Source organism: Tamandua tetradactyla, chromosome 5 (assembly GCF_023851605.1).
Source record: "Tamandua tetradactyla isolate mTamTet1 chromosome 5, mTamTet1.pri, whole genome shotgun sequence".
NCBI lineage: Eukaryota > Metazoa > Chordata > Mammalia > Pilosa > Myrmecophagidae > Tamandua > Tamandua tetradactyla.
In genome coordinates this window covers 114,538,165-114,564,309 of record NC_135331.1, presented here as the reverse complement: position 1 = coordinate 114,564,309, position 26,145 = coordinate 114,538,165, and the positions used below count along the sequence as shown (strand labels likewise).

The following is a 26,145-nucleotide window of genomic DNA, read 5'->3' as shown; positions in this document are numbered from 1 at the left end:
TGTTATCATCCCACCTAGCAAGGCTTGTCCCTGTCTTCTTTTCAGTGTACAGCTCTATTGACACAGGATTATGCACCCGAATTTTCCTCTTGCTCTCAGAGCTGCATCATACTGTCACTGGCATGGCTTCTGGCTTTGTTATAATTGTTGGCGCATCTTAAAACTTCCAATACTTTCATATTGCTGCTCTGCTCACCACCGAGACTTTGCCACTCTCAGAGGCTGATAATGATGCCTGACGCTGCTCGTGGTACAGAGAATGGCCTTGGAGCTACATTCTTTTGCTGTCTCCTCTACCATTGTGGACCTGCTTTGAAGACACTCTTCTGACATAGGGTGGATCTTTTCCCAGCAAATTGTTTCACATTCAGTTGACTAAGTCCCAAAGTAGTACTATTTGCTCTCCAGTATTTTATGGAGATTTTGTGTGAATACAGTTCTATGAGGTTTTCCTTGAATCTCTTGTTAACTAGGAGGTAGCCCTGGAACCATAATTGCTGCATCAGAAGTAGTTCTAAATTATAGACTCAGAATCACTGCTTCTCTCTACTGGACACGGTTCTGAATCTATGCTTTAAAGGGTCACCTTTTGCTTAGAGTAAATTCTTTCCCATGAGATTGGTCAATCCTCATTCAAATTTATTCTTGGGAAATTAAACCAACCAATACTCTAAGCGTGTCTAGATGTGATTGAATCCTAAGGTGACCAAGCTTGGATCGAGCTCATGTCCTTACCATTCCTTTTTAAAAAAATACTTTTTCTATCCTCTCACCCCATTTTCATTTCTGCTGCATATTTAATGCTTAATCATTATATTTATAAATCATTAAATATAAGGATCATGTTTTAAAAGTAAATCTACAATGATAAAAGCACAGATATGGTTTTCCTAAATTAAAATGCTTGAGGTAGGGTTCTTTATTTATATGCTTGCAATATTTTTAAAATACCATATATTTAATAGTAGAATTCAATATGTTAAAAATTTTTATATGAAATTCACTATTCTCAATATATCCAATATAGTCTGGGTTGCCAGTAGCACTTCCTACAAAACAAACTGTTCAGCCATTCAAAAAGTTTAGTCAAAATAATCAATGTAAGCATATTGTGTCTGAAGGAATAGGTCAAATAGTAAATGCTTCTATAATATACTCAAGACCAAGGGTAACTGAGCAAGTATTAACTTATGGAATCTTAATAGTCACCTCATTGCTAAAATAAAAAGGAAACCAAGAGGAAACTTAATAATATTAAAAGTTATTTTAAAGGGAGTTCACATTGGTTTGAAGGGTACTTTGCTTCACACACAATATCCACCTTTGTAAAGTCCAAGAAACTCAAATTTGGAACATACACAACATCTTTACGGTTTTCAGAATATAAATCTTTAGGGCAGTATTATTTCTGTATCATTTCTTCACAGATAAAAATTAAAATACTGAAAAGTCTTTGGAATAATAATAAAGAAACCTCTTGCAAACCAAAGGAAACTTGGAACTTTGCGTTAAGTGCTTATTTAACTATAAAAGGGTCAGTGTGTGCTGGAATGAATGGAAACTGATTTTACTGTATTCCATTTGTGAATGTCTTGTGACGGCCTGTTTCAGTATTAGAAAGATCATATATTAAAAATGACTTCTGCAGTCATCAACGTATACAAATAAAAATTTAATTCCTGTTAAATTAACACTCCATTAAAAATCAAAATAAAACCTTCAACAAATACTTTTATGTTGTAGTCCAAGATGGAAAAATATTTTTTTGAAGTACAGATTGCCAGTTATTCTATTCCATAACAGTTAAGTTTCTCAGTTTATCTCCCCCCGCCCCCACCTCCTTTGCTGAGCTCTCTGTCACTGGAAACATCTTAAACCAATTTCAAGTGCTACACCTGAATAAACACGTCGTAAAAGTGTTTATGTATTGAAGTGGGTCAGTTCAAGGTATGGTATTTGGCTGGAACTTCTAATTTCTCTTTTTACAGCAAAAGGGCTGCCAGAAGGAGGAAGTCTGAGCTGAATTAATACATTTGTTACAGTGGAAGTAGAATGGAAACTGCACTGACCACAAATCAAACTGCCTCTTTCATTTATGCCAGTGATAGAGTTTTTCTAAGAAACATAGATTCTGGCATAGGGCCACTGTAAGTTTACATTTAAAAGAGAAACCTATGTGCTTATTTGTTTAAGGTTTACTGCTTTGATTATTTGTAAGTTCTTTCTCTGGTAGGAATGAATGTAGCAGCATTTGTCAGACACATGACCATTTTAATCCTTTTAGGAACTAATGAAGTTTTCAATATTTTGAAACAATATTTTGTGGAACAATTGTTGAGGACACTGATGTTGCCTGAATTAGTGTATGTTCTTTTTTTTTTTTTTTTTAACCAATATCTCCACATTTAAAAGACCTATGTATCCCGCCCTACAGCTGCACTGCCTCACATGACACGGTCTCATTTTCTGACGGTAGAAGTTTTCAGTACAATGCAAGTATACACAAAAGTATTTATGCTGCCAAAATAAATTCCGTTAAGAACAAGGGTTTATTTGCTAAAATGCCATTGATGCTGTTTCAGAGACTTGTTTTCCTTTTCTTTCTTCTAAGGTGGGTCAAATCTTATGAGAGACAGAGGCTACTCCACAGTCTTTACTGAATGAATATTTTAAGAAAAAAAACGCATATTTCTCAAGGAGCAAGCCAGAGTCAGTCAGGAACATATTTCAAACCACATTATATATTAATCTTAAAAGATTGGTAACTTCTGTGTCTTAAGCAGAAGTTGACATGCATTTTGAGTAAATCTCAACTGTATTTACAACTTAAGGTTGAACAGTTCATCTTCTTTGGGTGGTTTTTACGAAATCAGATATCAAAGTCAATGGTTTCCTTTACATATATATTATTATCACAGATAATTATTTTTAATTGGAAGAGCCTAAGAAGGGTGAATTATAAGAAAGGGAGAAGAATACACCTAATCGTAAGATATTTGTGGAATCAAATTGAACAATGAATGTAAACGACCTAGAAAAATGCCTGGCACATACATGGCAAGCATCCAAATACAATATATTATGTGCATTATTGATAATTATATATGATTATCACCACTACCACCACCACCCTCTGGAAGAGGTACCTTCCCAATCTCTACTTTTACCTGACCTCTAACGCTTTCCTGCACAGCCCGTGATTGCACATCCTTTTCTCTGATATACAGCTACATCAACATGCTCAGACTGGGGTCTGGGGTTTAGGCTGATTTAAATGCAAAAGTGAGTCCCCAACCATAACTGGGATTTTTCTCCTTTCTGAGAGTCTCCAGGTTTAATTTGCTTCTTCTAAAATCCTTTCAGTAAACATTCAGGTTATATCAAAACACAGAGAGGAAGGGATCCAGTAATTTCCAAATTTACTCAGGACACTTCATTTTGAGAATGAGCTAGAGCTTAAAGCAAACCTCCATCCCCAGAATGAGCTTCTGGACTGATACATGAAGAACTTTAACTACAGTGCAGCTTTCCAGAGTTTGCTGGGCAGAGCCAGAGGTGAAGGCAAGAAGGTTTTCAGTGCTAATTAATGCTTGAACTATTTGAAATAAACTGGGGAAAGTAGAAACACCCTGCCAGGCACTTAGCTTTTGTCACTCAGGAAAATTAGGGGACACAATGCAGAAGAGCCCATAGCTGATATTTTTGAAATTACTAATTAAAATGGACATTTCCAGGCTGGCTGTAGTCAAGTCTTTGTGTTGCTTGCTTCCAGCTCTGAGAAGATACCAGTGAAATCGCCGGAGGGTGTTCTGTGGTTGAAGAACGATGCAAAATGAAAAAACCAAGCGCAGATAATTGTGTGTAATAGTAAACCTTCAACGTTTATAAGCTACTTTGGCTTGTAAAGGAAATGCCCTGATAATGTTTTAAAATAAGTAACCTCAGAATTCGTTCACATTAGGTAAACTGTCTCTTTTTCATAAACCAAGTGCTCGTTCATTGTGTTCTAGGACGCAGTATAAACGTAAAATCTGCCGGTCTCGTGGGAAGACACGGACCTCAGTCAAAACAACCGTTCATGGTTGCCTTCTTCAAGGCAAGTGAGGTGCTGCTGCGATCTGTGCGAGCGGCCAACAAACGAAAAAACCAGAACCGCAATAAATCCAGTTCTCATCAGGACTCGTCCAGAATGGCCAGTGTTGCAGGTAAGACAAAGCCAGAGCCATGGTTGTGCACAGAGAGTTACAAGGTCATATGGTGCATATCAAGCAGCCACAATAAATTTACCCTCTGTATAAATTTGTTCTATTAAATCACCCAGTGATGTTTCTTTCTACCGTCCCCAGAATGTGTCAACAATGAATCACTCATTAATTGATTTGAAAATAGCACTTGCTTTCACATGTTGGCAGATTCTGTTCAAATTAAAATCAAGCTGGTGGTAATAAAATTATGAAATGGTTAGATCAACAGAGCCAGAACTGAACTGCACAACTTGCTGAGCTTACTTACCCCAAGTCTCTCAAATATGGATGGATAGCCAGCTAAATTCAGCATAACTTTCTTCAGTACTTAAAGTAATTCATGTGACTCATGCAGTTTAAATTCTTGCTGAAAATAGGAGCAAGATGGCTATATAAGAATTAAGGTAATTATATTTTCATTTGTTATTTGTAGGCTATCAACTGGATAATCTTCTTTTACGTATATATCAAATCTTTCAGCAGAATATTACACATGAACAATTGATCTCAGTGTACTTGCAATTTAGTCTGTTAATTGATAGAAAAGGTGATGAATATGTGATCAATGAGAAAGCATTAAACTGCCAGAATCTGAAGTGATTTAATCATATTATTTATACACGTCTTGTTTAGTTCAGGCTTCAAATGGGTTGTAATAAGCTGCTCTTAAACGAAAAAGATGGCTATTTTATTCCAAGAAATTTTATAAATAAAAATGAATCTATGACAAGAAACTGACCATAGAATTTCCCATCTTAGTACAACATACTTGTTCATTTGTAAAATATCTGTTCATCTGTGTTAATAGTCATCATATGCACAGTACTTTGGATAAAGAAGTGGGTAAAAGAGGCATGATCCCTGGGAATGGTATTTCAGCATATTAAAGAAGCCTTCAGTCATCTGATAAAAGACAATCAAATGGTGTTTGCCATTATTCCTAAATTCTTCACTTTCCCTAGTTTTAAATTAAAAGTGACAAATCATATTTCATTTACTTATTACTCAAACATGTAGGGGTGTTTAGATAAGAAATAAATGATAATAAATAAAAGATAGAACATGTAAAGGATGTTTTGCTTGTTGTTTGGTTTTGGTCTTTGTGCATCTGGGACCCACAACAAAAATACTAAATAGAACTCATTTGTGCCTTCCCAAAAAGTTGACACTAAGAGAATCATGCTAGACATCCTAGCAAGAGAAACAGGGAGGCATATTTCTACATGGAATGGTATTATACTGAATTGCATGCTGCATATACCATGATGATTTAATACAATTTTCCCACAAATAAGTTTAACTAGCTTTTTCACTTGAAAGTAAAACGTGTTATTAGTTCCTTATTACAAATATATTTTGTAATGGTATTCACAAGGTATTTAGTTTGGCAAAAGTTGTAATTGCCTAATATGAAAGATGGAGAAAAATAACTTTCTGAGACCTTTTCTTCCTTATAAATACTAGCCTGTCAAAGTTGTATGTTTTTCTTTTCATGTAGAATGGTTCTAAAATTGGTTGAAATGTTTTTAATTTAATGTAGCAGACTGCATTAAGAAAAAGGTTTACTAAACCCTGAATAGAAGAGTAAATAATTTTTGAAGAAATTACAAAGGGAAGGTGTGAGTCCTTATACTTATATTAGAGAATATAAAGACAGGCAGAGGTGTTCCAGTGAATAAAATCTTCAAAGTCTTTTCTCTATTGGTGAACTCTATCTTCTCTTCCTGACCACAAGTGACAAATGTAAAACTATAACTAGAGATGAATAAAACACATGGAGTAAAAATCATGTACCTTTTCAACAGTTCCCTAACACCATTTAGAGTGCAGTATTATTCTAATAGAGACCAATATCTTCTTTCTAAAAAATTTGTCATTGGCAACCATTTATGTGAAATATGTGGCTGTTGGTTTGGGAGTGTGTTCATATTTTTATAATAAAAAGAAAGAAAGTAGTTGGCTTGTGATTATGAGACTTAACCTTTCAATAGGTAATGATCAAGCAGACAGGAAAATGTCTCATAGGATTTAGCCCAAATGACAGAGATTTAAGGAAAGGGAATCTAATAAAAACAGAAAATTTGATACATGGGAGACTTAAAATGCCAGTGAAACTTTCAAACTCTCCCAATATAAGCAATAGATGCTTAATATTGCTAACATCATACAATAAAATACTGTGAGAAGGTTCCGACCAAGAAAGAAAAGAGAGTTTTATGAGATGTTTGCCTAATTATATATTTTTTCTTTTTGCAAAATATATCATCAAACTTTGTAAGTCTCAGTTAGCATAAGACACCTGTTTTCTGGTGTCTCAGTGATCCATTTCCCTTCCAAATTCCTATAGCACAAAGTAGGAGCCAAATAAATACTTGTTGAGTGAATGAATGTGTTGTTTGTAGGGAAAAAAACTAACTTCTTTTTATATATTTAGAGACATTGTTCCTATTTTTCTGCAGAAACTGTCACTCCTCAACCCCCTTCAGATTTTTGGCAAGCAGGATAATCAGATATATTGAGGAATAGATTGCCTAGCAGTCTCATATTGAGCCAGAAAACAGGAATTTTTGAAATTTTTGAAATGGGAAAGGAAATGGCAGCATGCATGACCTGAGTTTTAACCTTTCTTATGCTAACTGAGACTTACAAAGTTTGATGATATATTTTGCAAAAAGAAAAAATATATAATTAGGCAAACATCTCATAAAACTCTCTTTTCTTTCTTGGTCAGAACCTTCTCACAGTATTTTATTGTATGATGTTAGTTATACAATAACATCAGTGTATATGGATAGTTATTTGAATGGGGGGGAAGGAAACGGAGGCAATAGCAAATTTTTAAGCTATCCCTTTTTGAGATGCAGAGTATTAAGAATCTTGAAGAGCTAACAAGGCAGATGGTAAGTCCTGATTCATTACAGAACTGCTTGAAAAGATTGCTCCGTTCATGCTTAATACTAGGATTCTTTGAAAGTGGGTCCAGTCATGTAGTGGCCTTGGCCATGGTGATTTCCTAGAGCAAGTGCTTCAAATAGATATTGTGTACTTATTCTCAAATCTAATAGGCACCATCTCTTGCCTAATGGATACAGTGCAAATTTGTACTTCTTAAAATAATGGATACTAATCAAAACAAAAAAGTTCAATTAGTTGAATTATTTATTTAAAATGTTTTACATTCTATAATAAATGAAATTTTTCATTATTTAAAAATAGTTAAATCGTAAATAGAGCTACAGTTCTCCCTTAATCACCTCATCCTTCCCCAGTAGGTTACCCTGATATCAGCATGCACTTCTCAACCTTTTCCTCCACATATGTGTCTCTTTTGGAGAGCATATTTTCATGTATTTTTAATTGCATGAATGATATTTTAGATATTTTAGCAGTATATTTTAGTCATCTGTTCAAATAAATAACCTCATTCGATTTTATTACTGTAACCTATTCAGTAGTACTTGTATCCAAGTTTATTTGACCCTTTCATCCCTAAAAGACATTTTAGTTTAAACTGGGACTCTTAAATCAATGCTGCAATGAAAATCTGTAAGTGTGAAGATATTTCTAATCTATATTTCTATATAAATGAACACTACAAGAAGGTTGATATATGAGCCCTGGAGCATGCAAAATTCTGCAAAAATCCTCCTAAAAGAATAATTATTGTGGTGCATATTTTATCTATCCATCTATGTATCTATCTATCTACTATGTATTTTCTATTACCTATATATCATTCTCTCATTTAATCCCGTCTTCACCAATTACTAATTGTATAATCTTGGACAAGATTTGTCAACTCTCTCTTCCTCTATTTCCTCATATTAAAGTAGGAACATTGATGGTACTTGCTTCATAAGGTAGGGTTGCATGAGTTGTGAGGAATAAATAAATTAATATATGTAAAAATTTAGATAGAAGGTTAAATCAAATTTAGATAGTACATGGTAAGTAATCATATTAACATCAGTCAATAGCTTATCATTCTATAAATGACTTCATGTTTATTTTATTAATGATTGCATATTTGGTTTGGCTTTTCAAAGTGGTTACATAAAAATTCAGACTGTATCCTCTGAGACCTAGGGGTTATATCAGAGAAAACTGGATCTCAATCTCTCTCACTCTCTTTCTCTAATAAGTAAGTACCCACACTTCTGGTCACTTATCAGGACTTCAGGTCTTCAAGACTTCAGCAGCACAGGTATTTTAGAATCTAACTTAATTTCACTTTTCTATTTGAACAATTGCATAATTAAGAAAAACTTGATAATAAACATTAATACATTGACTGCCAATGGTGCCAATTCTCTGTCTAGAGATAATACACAGAGAGATTACATATGGCCACTATTTCTTGTCAAGTAATATTTATTGAAGATATTCAAGGTTAAATAAATACCTTTCATGTGCCAAGTACACTCTATGTTGATAAAAAATCAATAGTGCAAGAATCTTGCCTCTTCCAAATGCACTCAGAAAGGGGAAAGACATCTACTTTAGTAAATAAAGTGAGTTCTATTAGAGCAGGGGCTAAGTGATGTGAGAATAATGAGGGCAGAGAAACTAGCAGTGCCAGCCATGGCCTGGAACATTTCACAAGGGGCTTAACTGAGAAAGACTAGGCTCTTTAAAAAAAAATGGAGGGATGAATGAAGCCATTCCAGACTGATGGGCAAAGTTATAATTCATGTACCAGTATCAAATGAGGTATGACATAATCTGGTGTGAGAGGAGTGCAAAGTCAGCAGCTACGCAAAGACCAAATCATAAAGAGTAGAGTAGGTGATCATAAGGTACTCTGATGCCATCAGGTAGCCAATTAGAAAAAGGAATGCCCTAATCAGACGTACCATTTTAAAAAGTTAAATTTGGCAGCAGAACAAAGGATGGGATTTGATGGAAGGAAACCAAAAGCCCAAATAATGATTAGGAGTCTAATAAAACACTCCAAACAATGAAGATTGGAGAGAGGGGAAGTGGAAACCAAAACATGTGGGATGGTGTTAGCAAGGAAACGGAGGGGGCCAGTGAGACAGAGTCTATGGAGAAATAAATTTCAAGAATAATGGAAGGTCCAGGAAAAGGATAGTGATTTGAGCCCAAATTGTTGAATGAAGCATGGGAGTGATAGTGCCACAGATAGCAAAGTAAGAGAAGAAACAAGGATAAAATCTCCTGGGAGCAGCACACTTTAGGTACAGGCAAAGGGGAAAAACAATTCTACAAAAAAAGACAAAATATTTGTTGTCAGAAGTGTAGGAGAGAGAAGGGATAAAGTATGATACCAGGATTCCAAGTTATCAGAAGGGAATGCTGAGGAAGTATGGGGTATGCAAAGGGCTGCCAACGAGTTAACGAAAATGAATACAGAAATGGGTCATTATGGGGTTTTGTGGACTAATTTAATGTGGAGTCTGAGAGAAACAAAAGAGAATCAAAGGGCATGCCAAATTTTCTGGCTTGGGCCATTAAGTTACTAGTGATGCTGTTAACCAGAATAATTAGGCTGGAAGTAGACATGGTGGGTGGGAGGCATCTAGGAAATTTGTGTTTACAGACATTTACCAGACAGCTGGAAACTCAGGGTTGAGGATAGGTTTTTATCTCAAAGTGTTCTAAGGTGAGGGTGTTAGTTGGTCATGTCAGATGGTTGCTTTGCTAAGCAGAGTTAAGCAAACACAACAGATAGTTATTATTTTGTGGTGTGTGATTGTGTCAACCATATTTACATAGACAGACACAGATATCCCTACACAAATAACAGAAATCTCATGGGACTGTGCATGAAATCAAGCAAGTAATTCACTGTAAGGAAAATGGTGATTCAGCTAGAGTAACCAGCACTTTGAAATTCCCCACCCTTGGGGCGGGGTGGGGTGGGGTGGGATGGGAGGAATTTTTATTTGTTTTGGGGTTTTCATGAATTTCTCAACCTGAAGGCCATATCAAATTTTACATTACTGAATATTGTATTTTAACACCATCCCTTTTGTACTTTACCTTTTCCATCCCTTTTGTACTTTACCTTTTGTACTTTCATTCATCATTTTCTATTTTATAAATTAATTAAAATATGGACTTCTGTCCTGATGCTGTAGAAACTGACTTCCTCTTTCTCTATTTTCCTTTTGGGAACTAAGGGTGAGGATGCAAATATTTCCTCTTTTGCTTTTGAAATTGCAGTATCTTCTCATATTTGGCTTTTTAAGCCCTTGTATTGCTCAAATATTAAATTCTATTTTGAATTTTTCTTTTATAGATTTACCTTATTTAATTCTCTAAAAAAACTATTACTATATCTGGAAGAAAAGGAAAACAGTATAGAGTTTTGGGGACTTGATTTTCTTTTTCCCCCTTGACATCTAGGTTAGCCCTTGTTTATTTGTTTGTTTATTTGCTCAGAGACTAATGGGCAGATGATTGAAGCAATATGTAGACCTCAGAGATGTTTGTTTTTAACCAGTTTGAACCTCTATGTATTTTATTTTGTTTATTGTGATTTTTTTTCTAAGAAAGAATGTCCTTCTTAAAAAAAAATCAAACTGAATAAAAAAAGATTTAGCTGCATTATTTCTAGAAAGTGATCATAAAGAATGTAAATAAAGTATTTTCAATACTTTCAATATTTTAGCACTGCTTTCCTAGTATCATTACCTGAAAGAGTCAAAACAAAGAAATGCTGTATTTATAACACCTGCATAGGTTTGAGGAATGTCCGCGTTTTTTCTTGTGTTGGCTGTAGTACCAGGACATTTCAGTCAGTCTCCGTGTGACTTTTCATTAGCAGGCATGCTCATCAACAGTAGCATTATGTTTATTTCATTTTTAATCTCCTAAGAGCTGCCAATCGATATTTTAAAAAGATATAAATCTGATTCCCTTACACTTCATTTCACAGTTTGTTCTGCCAACTATTTTTAGTAAAACCTAACTACAGACCTTGCTGGTTTGGGTACAACATTTGCTACACTCAGTATCCATTAATTTTTATTCCTGACAGAATAAGCATATGGTCCTAATGCTCTATGAAATCAGACTCTTGGAACCAGACTCTGGTATAAATTTCATTGCCTGTTACCTTTATGTGATGTTACATTATATATATATCACTTAGCCTCCATGAAAGGCTGCAAAATATATGGAACAGATATATTTGGACTTTTTAGTTTTTTCATTCTTTTTTTTTATAACTACGGAATTTAAATAACCATATGTTTATAGCTTTACAGATATACCTGTATGCGTATTGAATAGACAGTCTTTATTCATATTCAATGTTTTTAATTAAGACAAAGATGAAGGAATAAATATTCCTATTATTACCTAATTCAGGCTTGGGCAAACGAAGGTCAGTGAACCATATCTAACCCCTTGTCTATCCTTGTACTGCTCATTACCTAAGAATATTTTAGATTTATTTTTCAATGTTTGAAAATGAATCAAAAGAATAATATTTGTGACATGTGGAAATCATATGAAATTCAAGTTTCAGTATCCATAAATAAAGTATTATTGGAACACAGCCACGCCCATTTATTTACATATGGTCTACAGTTGCTTTCCTGCTACAGAAGCAAAGTTGAGTAGTTGAGATGGAAATCTTATAGACTAAGCTGTTTACTCCCTGTGTCTTTACAGAAGAAGTTTGATGACCTTGGTCTAATTCAGAGCTTATTTATTTTTTCTATTCTGAGTATCAAGAAATTTATGCAATCAAACTGATGCATAGTCAATTATTCTTTTTCCCTAATAATCATACAGGGAATTTATCCATGTTGTGCATTTAGTGTTAAATTTTTATTGCCTGGACAAATTCTTTGCCACTGTGCTATTCAGATTAAGGGAGAAGTTTTCCCTCAAGAAGCAAGAATATGAGTTTCAAATGAATTCTCTCTCCTCCATTTTCTGTCCATACCTATTTAATTTGCTTTAATTAAGAATTACCTTACAGACTGACATAAAACAATTCATTGAAGTAACTGTGAAAGGCAGATGACAGGCCACTAAATGGGTCCCTTGATTTATAATTGCCTCTATTTTCACTAAAGGGTGAGCATAATTAAAAAGCTTAACACAGGGCGGGCCGCGGTGGCTCAGCGGGCAAGAGTGCTTGCCTGCCATGCCGGAGGACCTCGGTTCGATTCCCGGCCCCAGCCCATGTAAAAAACAAACAAACAAACAAAATATAATAAAACAAGAAAATGTTTCCCTTTCTTTCTCCCTTCCTTCCTTCCATCCTTCCTTCCTTCTCTGTCTTTCCTTCCTTTCCTCCCTCTCTCTTTAAAAAAAAAAAAAAAAAAAAAAAAGCTTAACACAAACTGCTTCTGCATAAAACCTTTTCAGTTGATTTGTCAGAGATACCTGTCACAGTGACTAAAGCGTTTTTTTTACAGAACGTAATATTAGCTGTTTTCTTTTAAAGTAAGTCATATTGCTCACACCTCTAACCTAAAATTTCCATGTTATTATAATTCAAAATAACCAAAGTGGATTTGCTTTTAAAATGTTATTCATATAAAGTGCGAACACGCTCCAAAGACAACATAGAAAGATTTTCTGTAAAGTTCTGTGTTTCTGTAGAACTTCATTCTAGATGGAAGATTGGGACTTTCTTCATTTATCCCTAATTATTTTAAAGCAATTTTAAAACCCATTATATAAATATGGGTTTTTTTTCAGATTATATTTGTAAATATGTAATGGAAATAATCCATTTCCTCTGCTCAAATCATTTGTGGAACAATATGAGTAATGTATTCATTAATTCCTTTAATATTTATTGAATGCCTACCGTGTGCCAGGCTCTATTCTGGACACTTGAGATACATCAGTCAACCAAACAGAAAATTATTCTTGCCCTGTAGACCTTACATTCTAGTGGGAAGAAACAGACAATAAGCAATGCACATCCTAAGTGAATACATGATGTAACATATTAAAAGGTGATAAGTGAAATTTAAAAAAAATCGGAGCAAGGTGAGGAAGATCAGGAATCTTGGGGAATGGAATTGTAATTTTAAATAGTCTTTATCAGGGTGATATTTAATCAAAGACTTGAAGAAGATATAGGCATTAGCCATGTAGAGATTCAGAGAAAGAGCATTTCAGGAGGAGAGAATAGCGAAAGTGAAGGCTTGATGTGAAGGTGGGTCTGGCATGTGCACAGGGTAGCCAGGCGGTGCTAAAGCTGGAGCAGAGCGAAGGAGAGGAAGACAGGAAGAAAAGGAGCCGGAGAAGGACCACAGCCAAATTTGTAGAGACTTGCAAGTCCCTGGCAGGATGTTTCACTCTTAGTGAAACGGGGAACAATCGTAGGGAGTGACGTAATTCAATCTGCTTTGTAAAAAGTCCACCCACCTGCTGTGTTGTAGTAGCGCAAGGGTACAGTGAGGACAAACAGCAAAGAGATGATGGTGGCTTGGGCAGGATGGTAGTGACAGAGATGCTGAGAGTGGGTGGATTTTGAACCTATTTAAAGATAGAATATGTAGATTTCTTAACAGTACCTGACGTGTATGAGCAAAGTTTGTTTGTTTGTTTTTGCCTGGTTGCTCCTGTCAACCAAAAATGGAGACGTCTACTTCAGATGGAACAGGTTTTTGGGGGATGATCGTAAGTTCCATTTTGGATAACCTGAGTTTTGGATGCTGATTGAAATAAAATCACCTGAGATCCCAATTGATACTTTCCCAGCATCTACCTCATGGAAGACATTCAAAATATTGAATGAATATTTAATATATCTGAGTACATTAGGTGGCTCTATAGTGTGGAGGCATTAATGAAGGAGCACTCATTAAGTAGCTCATTAATGAATTAATGCACAATGCCGTGCACTGCCTTGTAGGTTGTCTAACAAGATCCTCATTAGAACCTCACAAGGTAAATGATATTATCTCCATTTTTATAGATGGCAATGAGGACAAGCGACTTGCCTGAAGTTCACACAGCTACTAAGTGGCTCTAGCTCTCAAATTCAACCTCACATTTCACAGCTTCAAATACAGTGTCTTTCATTTTATCAGTGGCCTCACACAAAAAAATATTAATATACCTGATAAGCCTGTAATTTGATTAAAATGTGCCTTTCATCTTCAGATTATAATACAAGTGAGCAGAAACAAGCCTGTAAGAAGCATGAACTCTATGTGAGTTTCCGAGACTTGGGATGGCAGGTAAGAATATTCAGTCAATGCAGGTGCTTCTTTCTGGCTTTATCATTCATCCTTAGCAACTTGCAATCCTTGTCAGTAATCTTTCCAATACAGTAATCGATGATTTTTGACAGATATTCAGAATATAGATTATCCATAAAAATTTACTTCCTCCATTAGCTTTTTACCACTGAAGTATAACTGGTAAGTTTTATTGTAAAAATAATTTATGCAGAAGAATAAATATAACCCTATGATATTTAAGAAGGGAAAAATGTGCTGTTGTTTAAATTCCTCAAACTTTTAATTTTATTACAAATAAAAGATTTGCTCTGATTAATATAAACAACTCAACTTATCCCTTTATAGTCCCAAACTATCCAAGACTAGGAAAGGGAAACCACAACTAAAATATCTCTGTCGTGGAAGAGTCACAGTAAAACGAATTCTTGCACTTCAAAATCCTTTGCTGTTGTTTAGCTGTGCTTCAAAAACAGGGCTAGGGGAGGATTTAACTAAATTAGTTCTTAATGTTTCTATGCAGTGACAGTTTACATTGAAGTTTTTAGATTACTTTTAATATTCCATTACAATGGATTCTCAGAAAATGAGGTAAGATAATGAGAAGTGATATTAAAATATATATATTTTCAAATTATATGATAAACCTTCAATGTGGATAATTCCATGATGCTTACAAGTTGTATTTCTCTGTGAAAAAAAACAAAAAAACAAAAACAAAAACAGGGCCATTTTTCTACCTGCCAATTTTTGACTTCTAAAATTGTCCATGTACAATTTTTAGGAAATTGCTTCAATTCATTTTTTCTAAAGAGATGATAAATTTAATGCAAGAATGGAAACAAAAATAGCACAGAGAACAAATATTAAAAATTTAAGAGGTTAGAATTCTAAAATCAGGAATGAGTTGCTAAGAAATAATGAGAATTATCTCAATTAAGTTTATTCTTCTTTTCTTTTTCTGGCTCACTTGAATTTTCCAGAGTTTATCATACCCTGTTTAAACAATATTTGGAATGCCATTTCATAATTATGGTTTTATTCATTAATACATGTATTAATATATGCTGTGAGCATTTTACCGAGCAACCTCCTGGGAGAAATTACAGAGGACAATTTCTTGTGACAATATTTATCCTTTTGTTGTAAACTTTAACTTAAAAATAAAATTGTGTGCAAATGGAAGGCGGTGGCTATTCCATTTGCATAATTGTCGGATCAAGAAGGAAAATCTATTGAGATTAAATATATTTGAGTGCTCTTCAAACATGTTTATTCATTGAATTTTAGTAACATTGTGTTATTTTTGTTTTGCGTGCGCTTTAGGACTGGATTATAGCACCAGAAGGATACGCTGCCTTTTATTGTGACGGAGAATGTTCTTTTCCACTCAATGCCCATATGAACGCCACTAACCACGCCATAGTTCAGACTCTGGTATGCTTTGTTTTTGTAGGATTGAAAATGGTCTATAATGTGTGCAGAGTATTAACTAGCTTTAAAGGAGAACGTTCTTTGACTTTGCCTTCTTTTCTCAAACTCCTTTGCTACCCTTAGAGTCAAAGTAATAATTGAGGATATAGTCAGGAATTTCCAGCTAATTTAAAGAATAATCCTGATTCCCGAGTGGGGGAAGGATTTTGCTCTAACTACTTAGCAGTGGTCCATAACATTCTTGGTATGATGGAAATCTCTTGATGTAGAATATAAGTAGAATGCACAGAAAACTCATTGCTAGTCTTGAGACTTTTTTTTTTATTGTAATCTTTAAGGTGGAAAAGGCTCACTTGAATTTTCCAGAGTTTATCATACCCTGTTTAAACAATATTTAGAATGCCATTTCATAATTATGGTTTTATTCATTAATGCATGTATTAATATATGCTATGAGCATTTTACCTAGCAACAGTTTTTTTCTGTGGCAGATTCAGAGAAATGTAGCAGTCATCAAGTCTATAATAAACTGGCTTATTTTTTGAACAAAATAATGAAACATTGACCTCACATTCTCTATATAGTTGTGCTATATCCAAAGAGCCCCCGATACCTCTCGAGAGCATGATGTATATACGGTGCATGATTTCTTGATGTGGCAGAGGTACAACCTCTGGAAGATGAAGTGATAGGATTCTAGAAGGCGTAGTTGACTATAATTCCGAATTTGTATTTGGGTTGATATGAAAATGCTAATGATTTGTGTTTAGGAGGGAAGGGAAGGAACACATTTTTTTAGAATCAAGACTTGATGGAAATACAGTTGTTGGTAAATGGCAGTAGAAGAACAGGGAGTATTAGGAAAAAGAGCTATCTTTGTGGGTCAAGCTAGTTGAGGAGAAAAAAATAGAATTGCTGTTAGAATTTGTGAAGATCTGAGTCTTTAAAAGATTCTGTTTTATATTTCATAATTATTTCAAATTTAAATAATTGAAGGTAAGGTAACAGACTCCAGTAGCTTCTGAATAAGGAATGGTATATATAAACTGACAGATCAAATCCTCAAATGACGCAATGTTTTATTGCTATTTTCACCGACTTTGTAAGGTAAGGATTAGGATTACAGGACAACTAGACAACAATTCACATTCATGGCAAACTAAAGCATGGGCATTGTCAAAACCTTTGGAGACAGATCATAGTAAAGAGAAACAGAAAGCTCAAGAATTTATGTATTTTGAAAGATAGTCACTTATAAATGTTCTTCTTTTATTGATTCTTGACCAAGAAGATTGCATACTTCAGTGCCATATACAGCTTACAGAGTAAATTCCTGGGGGAATTTTAAGATCTGGTATGCCTTCACCTTTGCTTCTTGTAAATATAAGCTCTTGATGTCTGGAATAACATTTCTGGGGGGAGGAGAAGCAGGTACGTTCTACCAGAATGGGTATGTTGTATTCACATTTTCAACAAGACAAAGAGGCTAAAGCCTTCTCTCCTTATCTGTGGAGATTTCACATTGACAGGAAGGACTGTCAGATAGAGTGAAACGTTGCTGTGTCACCCACTGAAGGGACAGCTGTGATCACATTCTTTCTACACAGCCACAGAAGAAGAGCTATTTGCTGATAGAGAAGTTGCACTTAATTTCTCAGAAAGATCTTTGCCTGTTTTTACAGTCACTTCAATGACTCATAAAGCAGACTTTTGCTTCCTTAGATGTGTATCTAAAGTAGTAAATATTCCCTGAGGCTAAGCAATGCTTAATTATTGAAACACACCCAAAAGCCTTTGTCAAACACTCCCCCTTTCTCTCATTTTTCCTTGTTTTCCCTTAAAAATATATAATTACATATTGTCAGCTCTCAAGGCTGTAGTCTCAAAGACAGTGTTGAAAAAAAAAACACATTTAAAATATAAAAATCTGACATGGACTTGGAACATGATTCTGCTCTGCCTCACTGCCCTGAGATGTAGGACATAAGTCATCGCAAAATTTAAGTACACACGGGAAGTTTGATTTTTTTTCCTGGCATTGTGCACTCTGTACGTTCTATGAAGGACATGAAATGAGAAGACAGGCATATTTGTTGTTAAAGGAAAGCATGCTTGTGACTAATATGTTTGAAAAACCATTCAAGAACAATCCATTTTTTATGAGCGACTGCTTCGTGAGGCTGCCAAAGTCATTGAAACAGGGGGGGTCATCCATCATGTATGTGTGGGTTATGGAAGATAAAGCTGATGAGGGACACAAGCTGCATCTGAAATTTGTAGATGCTATCCAAGTTTTAGTTTTGTGGGGTCTTAAGAAATTTCAAGTTCATGTCAGATCACCTCATTTTTCCTGCTGTTTCTGTCCACATGCATGGCTCGTATGTTATTTCAGCCAGGACATAGTGCAGCCAAAACTCTAAGAAGCTGTATTGGCTTTTTGTGGATCCCTTAAGACTCATCAGTGGGACTTCCCATAAACTCCTTTGGGGGAAGGGCCAGAGTAGGTGCGGGGATGGAAAGGGGGAAACATGTTCTGGCTGTTTGCTCAATGATTGTGAATCATAGGCTGACTGCCAGTCTGATCAAAATGAGCATACTCTTTTTTTTTTTTTAAACATATGCATTTCAATTTTCATATATAGCCACCTTTAATAGCTTTTTGGGGGGATTGATATACAATTTGTAAAATATCTAGGCTCCTTGCTCCTGCTTTTTGCTTAGCCTGCTTTTTGCACTTGTCTAGAGAGTGGGCAAGGGGGAAAGAAAGTAAAAGAATCTTCAACTGCAGCCAATTTGGTAAAAGAAATCTGTGAGGAAGAGTGAAAATCATTTGTTAGAATCACATTTTATATTTTATAGGTTCTTTATTTCCAGCTTTTGGTATTTATGTTCCTTTTACTGTGGATAATTGAGTTAGCCTAACTTTTATGATTTATTGTTTAATTATGCCATATAAAATAATACCTATATCCAAAATCTTTGTACAGTCCAACTATATTTTTCATTGTTTTGCATTTGTATTGTGATTTCTTTATTCTCACAAAGTATGTAGAAATAGTCATTTTAACCAAAAGCAATTTAGTTATTACTTTTGGTGAAAAGCAGCAACTAGTTGTTGCATTCTTTCCCCAGAAAATTTTCCACTGCATACTCCGTAGTGAGAGTTTTCCTTACTTGGTGGAATATTTTTCAAAGTCCCAACAAGTATTTAGAACTGATGGGCTGATTCTAGGCATTAATGCTTAAGAATGCATCCCTCATTATCGGCTAACCCCGCCCCAGTTGAACAGAAATAGGAAAAGGGTGATCAGTCTAAGGGGGTGCCTGAATGTGAGCAATAAAACAAGTATACTACTTTAAAGCTGCACACAAAATGTTTATTACTATTTCTTAAAAAAATAAAACATTTGTTCCCCCAGGTTCATCTGATGTTTCCTGACCATGTACCAAAGCCTTGCTGTGCTCCAACCAAATTAAATGCCATCTCTGTGCTATATTTTGATGACAGCTCTAATGTCATTTTGAAAAAATACAGAAATATGGTAGTGCGCTCATGTGGCTGCCACTAATGTTAAATAACAATGGCAATAACAAAAAGATCTGTATTAAGGTTTGTGACTGCAATAAAAAGCATACTTTCAGAAAAAAAGGGGAATTTCCTAAAATTAGTCTGGCTCATTTAATCTCTCTTCCTATGTACAAAATCATGTATATAGCTATTTTTTATTTATTTAGAGATATATATTATCCTTTGTGGATGCATTATCAATAAAAATTTATTTTACAGGTCACTATTTTATGCAATAGATTGCTCAGTCTTTTAATTGGATATGCTAAGTCCAGTTCAATTCCATTTCAACATTTTTTTAATGCAAGTTTTATATAATTTTCTGAAATTAGACAGAACTCCTTTGTTTAATATTGTTGAAGGAAATTGAATACATTTGGTTATGCTGCGCCAATGAAAACTATGATAGGATATTTATTTAGAAATAAAATTGAAATAAAATAATGACCCAAACAAAAATGCTTGAATAAACACAATTTTTTTCTTTTAGAGTTTCTGCTTCATTTGATAAAGTGAAATGTTGAACTGGATTTGAACAAATAAATAGTAGGTGGAACATAGAAGCTGGGAGATTGCACATAATTGTTACAACTGTTTGCTTTAACAGAACTGGTGTAACTGTAGGAGCATGTTCCTTCTTGGATTGTGGATTGTAGATTTTGTAAAGAGCTCAAAGCTTCAGGAATTCTGTGGAGACAGGGTTTGAGCCTGTGTCCGTAACTTTCCAAGTTAACACTAAAAAATTGCAGAACAACCTTCTTACCTCAAGTAAATCATGTCTGCCTATTATCTAGAACACTACTGCTACAAATATTGTTTTCAAATTTAAAAACTTAGTCCAAAATAAAGAAAGATTTACATCCACTACCCTGTCTTCCCTACAGACAAGCCACTGCACACGTAAAACATACCAGAGCAGAAGATGTCAACAGAGCCATTTTCTTTAGCTCTCCTTTATAACTCAGTTTGCTGATTGATGTGATGCAAGGGATTTTATTTGGAGTAAAAGCACTGAAAATAAACTAGAGGAAATTACCAAAAATCCCATAATGGCTTTGACAGAATTGCCATTTCAAAAGAACAGCTGAAATCCATTTTTCATATCTTTGAGAATGAGCTCAATGAACTCCTTAATTTGTAAGGAGATTTTAAAAACCTTCCTCTGAGTGCAAATAATTCCAAATGGGAAGGTTCTGGAGTGTGTGTGAGTGTGTGTGTCTGTGTGTGTGTGTGTGCACATGTGCATGTGTTTTCTTCTCTTTGAAATTAATTTATTTTCTCTCCTTGTTGGAATGTCTTCTAAGGCTTTCTTTTAACACACACCAACTCTTTGAAGAATGATGTTTCGGTTGATAACTTGCTATTTATGGAGGCTCCATGGTTAAGCTTATTTTACAGTTCATCTAAAAATATTCATAGAGTAACGTTTATTAATAAACCTTTTGGATCATTTGAATAAAACTTATAGCAGAAGTAGCTTAAAAATTTATGTTTGTTTGTAATTCAGGTTTATTGCAATGCTGTTTTAAAATACAATTTACCTGGAAGAAAATTTGTTACATATGTTGGAGGTACATTAAGTAATATATTTTTGAATTAAGGGTGTACCATTGTAAGAATGAGAAATGGAAGTTTATTATTTTATTCTTTAAATGTGCTGTTCAAATATATTTCTATATTTAAAAATATATTAAACTTGTGATGCTAGTTTCTGCTGTGCTTCTTGATTTGGCTCTTTATTTAAGTGGGATACAAAATGTAAGGACATTAAAACTGAGAGTCTACAAATGTGTATCAGATATAAAATATTTATAGATTACTTGATTCATCATATATTTTTTAAATGACCAAAAATATTTCTTTGTGTTGGTAATAAATAACTCACTATTAACTAGACAAAGCAAAAATCCTTGAATTAAAGATGGTATCAGTCTGTTCAAACAACAAAGAAATTAAAGAAATTTCAAAAAATGATTAGGATGGAAAAATGCCTTGCATGCGTTTTCACTGAAGAAGAGAAATAATTGGCATCAGGATTTTCACATTTAAAAAATTTATGTATATATATATATATCCATGGATATCATGAAGTTTTAAAGTTGCACATATGTTCAGTCACATTATTCTCTAATGAGTACTATAGTAAATTCTTAGGGTTACCTTTGTAATACTAAAGCTATTACCAGACATCCAGATTATTTGGCCTGTTTTAACTAGGATCCAAATTACTTTCCTTTGGTCTTTTAGGTAGTTATTGCACTGGAAATTTTGTGTTTTTGTTTTTATTTTTCTGTTCTATGTTTGTTTTGCTTTGCAAAATGGCCATACTCTTTTTTGAAAATAGAAAAGCATAAATCATAAACACTTAAGGTCTTTAAAACTAAGAAAAAAAAGAGTAGTCTACATTGAATCAATCTTTCCTCAGTTGAAGGACTGTCATTTTATAAGCCCTATATCACCATCATCAAATCTCAGCCAGAGTCTACTGGCTCCTTTACAGTCTGGCATATCTCATGTCCCAAGACATTTATAATGAATAATTAGCTTAGGCGGCAGTTTCATTCATGGAAGAAGAAATCCTCGTTCCAAAACGTTAAGTATCCCTCTCATAACCCTTCAGTCAAGTGCTCAATCTATCATCCGATTTCCAGAACCTCTTCTACATTTTCTCTTTCACAAAATCTTTTTTTGGGGGGCCTGGAACATTTTTAAAGTTAGAAGTGAAGATGCTTTTGTTGATAAAACATATGCATTGCTAAGTATACATCTGTGTTTTATCAAGTTTGGCTAAGATCATAATTGAATTGAAAGTATAAAAAGTAACAATCAATGCCAATATGCATTCTTATTTATTTAAGTAGGAAAATGACACTATTTCTGAGTTAGCAATTTTAAAAAGAGTACATAATTTTTTTTACAAAAAATTACTTCACAGTCTTCTGTGATACTTGTTAAAGGCTGTTTGCAAGATGAGAATTTCAAAGACAAGAGAAATCAGATCAGATATAGACTTTAAACAATGGAAAGAAATTTCTGAACTTTTACAACATATACCTGAGCCTTTGCATCTTAGTTTCAACTGTGTAGAGGCAGCTAACTTAAAACCATTCCCTGAAGATCAATATGTGTATAAATGAGGGAAGAATGGGTCAATGAACTACAGTCTCGATCCTGCAAATTATATGCAAGCATATGAGAAAGAAACAGTGAATAAACACCCTTAAGACACAGCCAGTCTGGGAAAAAGGACTTAAATTGATAATTTAGTGGGTTGTGAGCAACATTGTATTTTTTTATTTTCCCAGTTTTTTTTGAGGTACTCTAACATGATAAAAACAGTTGAAACTTACTAAAAAAAACAGCACTGCAATTTTTTTTCTGCAGGAACATATAGATAAGGCCCAAACTAGAGACCAAATCTCTAATTTTGAGCCATAGGCCAATAAGATACCTTAGACTATACATCCTGGTACTCTCTTCAATAGCACACACCTACACCCATGTATTGTAAGAGATTGTGAGAAACCATGGGAAATTTCCAAAGGAAAGGGATAAAATCAGAATAGGAGTCCAGGAGAATAAATGAATACTGAACTTATTGGTTGTTTTAGGAGCCTGGAGTTTTGGTCACATGGCCATACCAGGAGGTAAAGCCTTAGATCCATGCCGTGCAGTGACTCATATCAGAGCCTTTCCCATAAAGCAGGAAACCAGGAAAGGCAAGACAATAAGGAAGTCTGTTTTGGCTCTGGGTTGAAGGAGACAATATCACTTTGAGAATTAGTGGTTGTGGTCCAGCCTTCACATAGTCTTGTGGCCACAAATCACGCTATGTGCAGTGTCTCCTCATACATGTACACTCATGCATGCAGCAAGGCATCAACTTTTAAAGTAGCCCTGATATGATTGGTAGACCTGAAAAATCATTTTACAGAAGCATATGCAAATCCTTTTGGGAGACTGTACCTTCAATTCATGCCTTAAAGAACTCCCACTGAAAATATGCCAAAGAATTTATGCTTACAATAAAAACACACACACACACACACACATAAACAAAGCACAATAGAAAAGGTGAAATTTAGAACCAAACTTGCAAGTACTGTTTATCAGAACTATTGGACATAGGATATAAACAAGTATATTTTTATGCATTTGAAGATTTGAAGACAAAAATGAAGCAAAAACAAGAGTTGGTATAAACACATTTTAAATGAACTGGATAAAACTTCTAGGAAAGAAAAATATAATATTTAAATTTTAAAACTTATTGGATGTGCTGACTCAGCAGCTTAGATGTCACTGATGAGAGAATTAGTGAAATGGAAGATTGAGCTGAAAAAATTTCCAGAAGGCAGCATTGAAAGAGATAAAGAGGAGGAAAATCTAAAAGAAGCTTAACTTGCATGGAAATCAAAGGGAGTTTTCACGTACATCTTATCAGTAATTACAGAGAATTGGGAACAATTTTGGGCTAACAGCTGATGTCTGAAGCTGGCTTCTGAACTTGATACCTTAAATTTCGACATTTAAGTACTATCTTCAAATTAAGGAAAAATAAATGTCATTTGGAATTCTATATACAGCAAAACTAATTTTAAAAAAATGAGGCCAAAATCAAAACATGGTCAGGTAAATAAAATTGAGATAGAATTTACCATTAACAGCCAAGTCACTGCTAAAAAGTATACCTCAGGAAGAAATGAAATTGGGTTCAAAAGGAAATATGTACAAAATATGAGGAAGAATATGGTAAACCTCTTAGTAGGATAAAATAAATAATGACTAAAAACTGTTGCTGGAAAGAAGCAAAATACTGTTAAAATATGACACAGTTTTGAATATATGCCAGAAGGAAATAAATGGAAATTGGATCTTTTTCATTTTATTTAATGTTGATGATTAAATTAGATTTGTTAGCCACAGAACACATGGTAGTTTCAAGAGCAAATAGAAGATTGGAAAAATATACCTTCTAAACCAGGATAGACAAGCTTTTCCTATAAATGATCTGATAGTAAATATTTTAGACTTGGTGGCCACATGATTTTTGTTGCAACTATTTAACTCTGCTGATGTAGTATGAGAGCAGCCAAAGCTGATACATAGATGTATGAGTGTAGCTGTATTCTAGTAAAACTTTATCTGAATAAACAAGTGTGAGTGAGATTTGACCCATTGGCTATAGTTTACTGACCCCTGTTCCAAACCAGTAGAGAGGACAATTACAATATAGTAAAATGAAATCAGTTCAATAAAATTAAAAAAAATGGGAAAAAGTAAAAGAAACATAAAATGGTAGAAATATTATACTACTAATATGATAGAAGCAAATGGAGATGCAATTATATCAAATTAATTGCAGATGGACTGAAAAGATCATTATCACCATATTAGACCTTTTTTTTTTTTTTTCATGGGCAGGTGCTGGGAATGGAACCTGGGTCCCTGGCATGGCAGGTGAGAAATCTGCCGCTGAGCCACCATGGCCTGCCCCATATTAGATTTTAAAATAACCTCAATAACTAGCTACATCATGTTCAAAACTTAGAAACGTACAAAGGTTGAAAGTAAAATGAAGGGAAAATACATATCACTACAATAATTACCAAAGGAAGTTGGTTTAATCATATTGTGTATCTACACATGAACACAAAAGCGATCATATCTAAAGACAAGGAGGATCAGTAAATGTTGATAAAATTTTCAATCAAAATTCTCATTTCTAAATATACATGTACCTAACACTATGCCTTAGAACAATGTAAAGTAAAAATTGATCAAACTATAAGGAGAAACTAAATGTTAGTGAGAGATTTTAGTTACTATCTCATTTCTTGATAGTAATCTATCAAGATTTCCTGTTAATACAGGAAAAAAGATCAGTAAGGATAGAGACAATGTGCCTAATTAACAGACATGACTTTATGGACATTAATAGATCACTGTAAAATGCACCTTATTTTCAAGTAAACATAGAACATTTATGAAAATTGATGCTTTCAACCAACTTCAAAGAATCAGTGTATTACATAAAGTCACATCTGCAGTCAGTATATACGAGTATATTGGAACAATTTCTCTCTTCACTGTCTCTTGGATGAGCAAGTGAAAAATGAAGAGTATGTCCTTTAGAAATATTGTGACTATAAGACACAAATAATTTCCATCCTTGGTACAGACAGTCCTTTCGAATATGAGGACCTACTGCGGTTACCCACTCAAATTTTGGCATATCTTTTCATTAGGTGGTTCCTAGAATAGCTTCTTAAATTAGTTGTTTAAAATTAATAAACATAAAAGGATTTTGTTATGGTGCGTAATGAAGTCTCTTAAGACTATTGATTGGCTATTGGTAATTTGAAAACCACTTGGTTTAAAAATGCAAGTCAACAATACCATGCCAAACAACTTATGTTGATGTCAGTTAACACATCTAAGGTATTTTATTTAGTAAATGAAATAAAGTCTAGAGGAGAGGGCAAGCTCTTCTGAAAAGATGCTTGGAGAATACCTAGGATGAATAGTTAGCTCTCATGACGAAAAGTGGGCTATTTGAAGAATCTAGGCTGTTGAATATCATGCATCTAATGAACCTCATCTCACACTAAGCTCTTTGGGCTCATTAAGTTAAACCAAATTAATCCAGTTTCTGTGTCCCCAGTGCACCAATACAGCTTCTGAGCCTTGATTAATCTTTCCATTTGCTAGCAATGCCTTC

General features: G+C 34.3%; 1 protein-coding gene across 1 annotated transcript in view; it reads left to right on the top strand.

The window, feature by feature from the left end:
- The window catches only part of BMP5 (bone morphogenetic protein 5), a 122,997-nt gene extending 101,833 nt beyond the window's left edge, over positions 1 to 21,164 (top strand). The window contains exons 4-7 of the mRNA XM_077162120.1: positions 4,011 to 4,205; positions 14,346 to 14,422; positions 15,749 to 15,859; positions 19,276 to 21,164. Of these exons, the coding sequence (XP_077018235.1) occupies positions 4,011 to 4,205; positions 14,346 to 14,422; positions 15,749 to 15,859; positions 19,276 to 19,425 (533 nt within the window). The 3' untranslated portion in view covers positions 19,426 to 21,164. The remainder of the gene's footprint in view (positions 1 to 4,010; positions 4,206 to 14,345; positions 14,423 to 15,748; positions 15,860 to 19,275) is intronic.
- Positions 21,165 to 26,145: the final 4,981 nt, after the last annotated feature.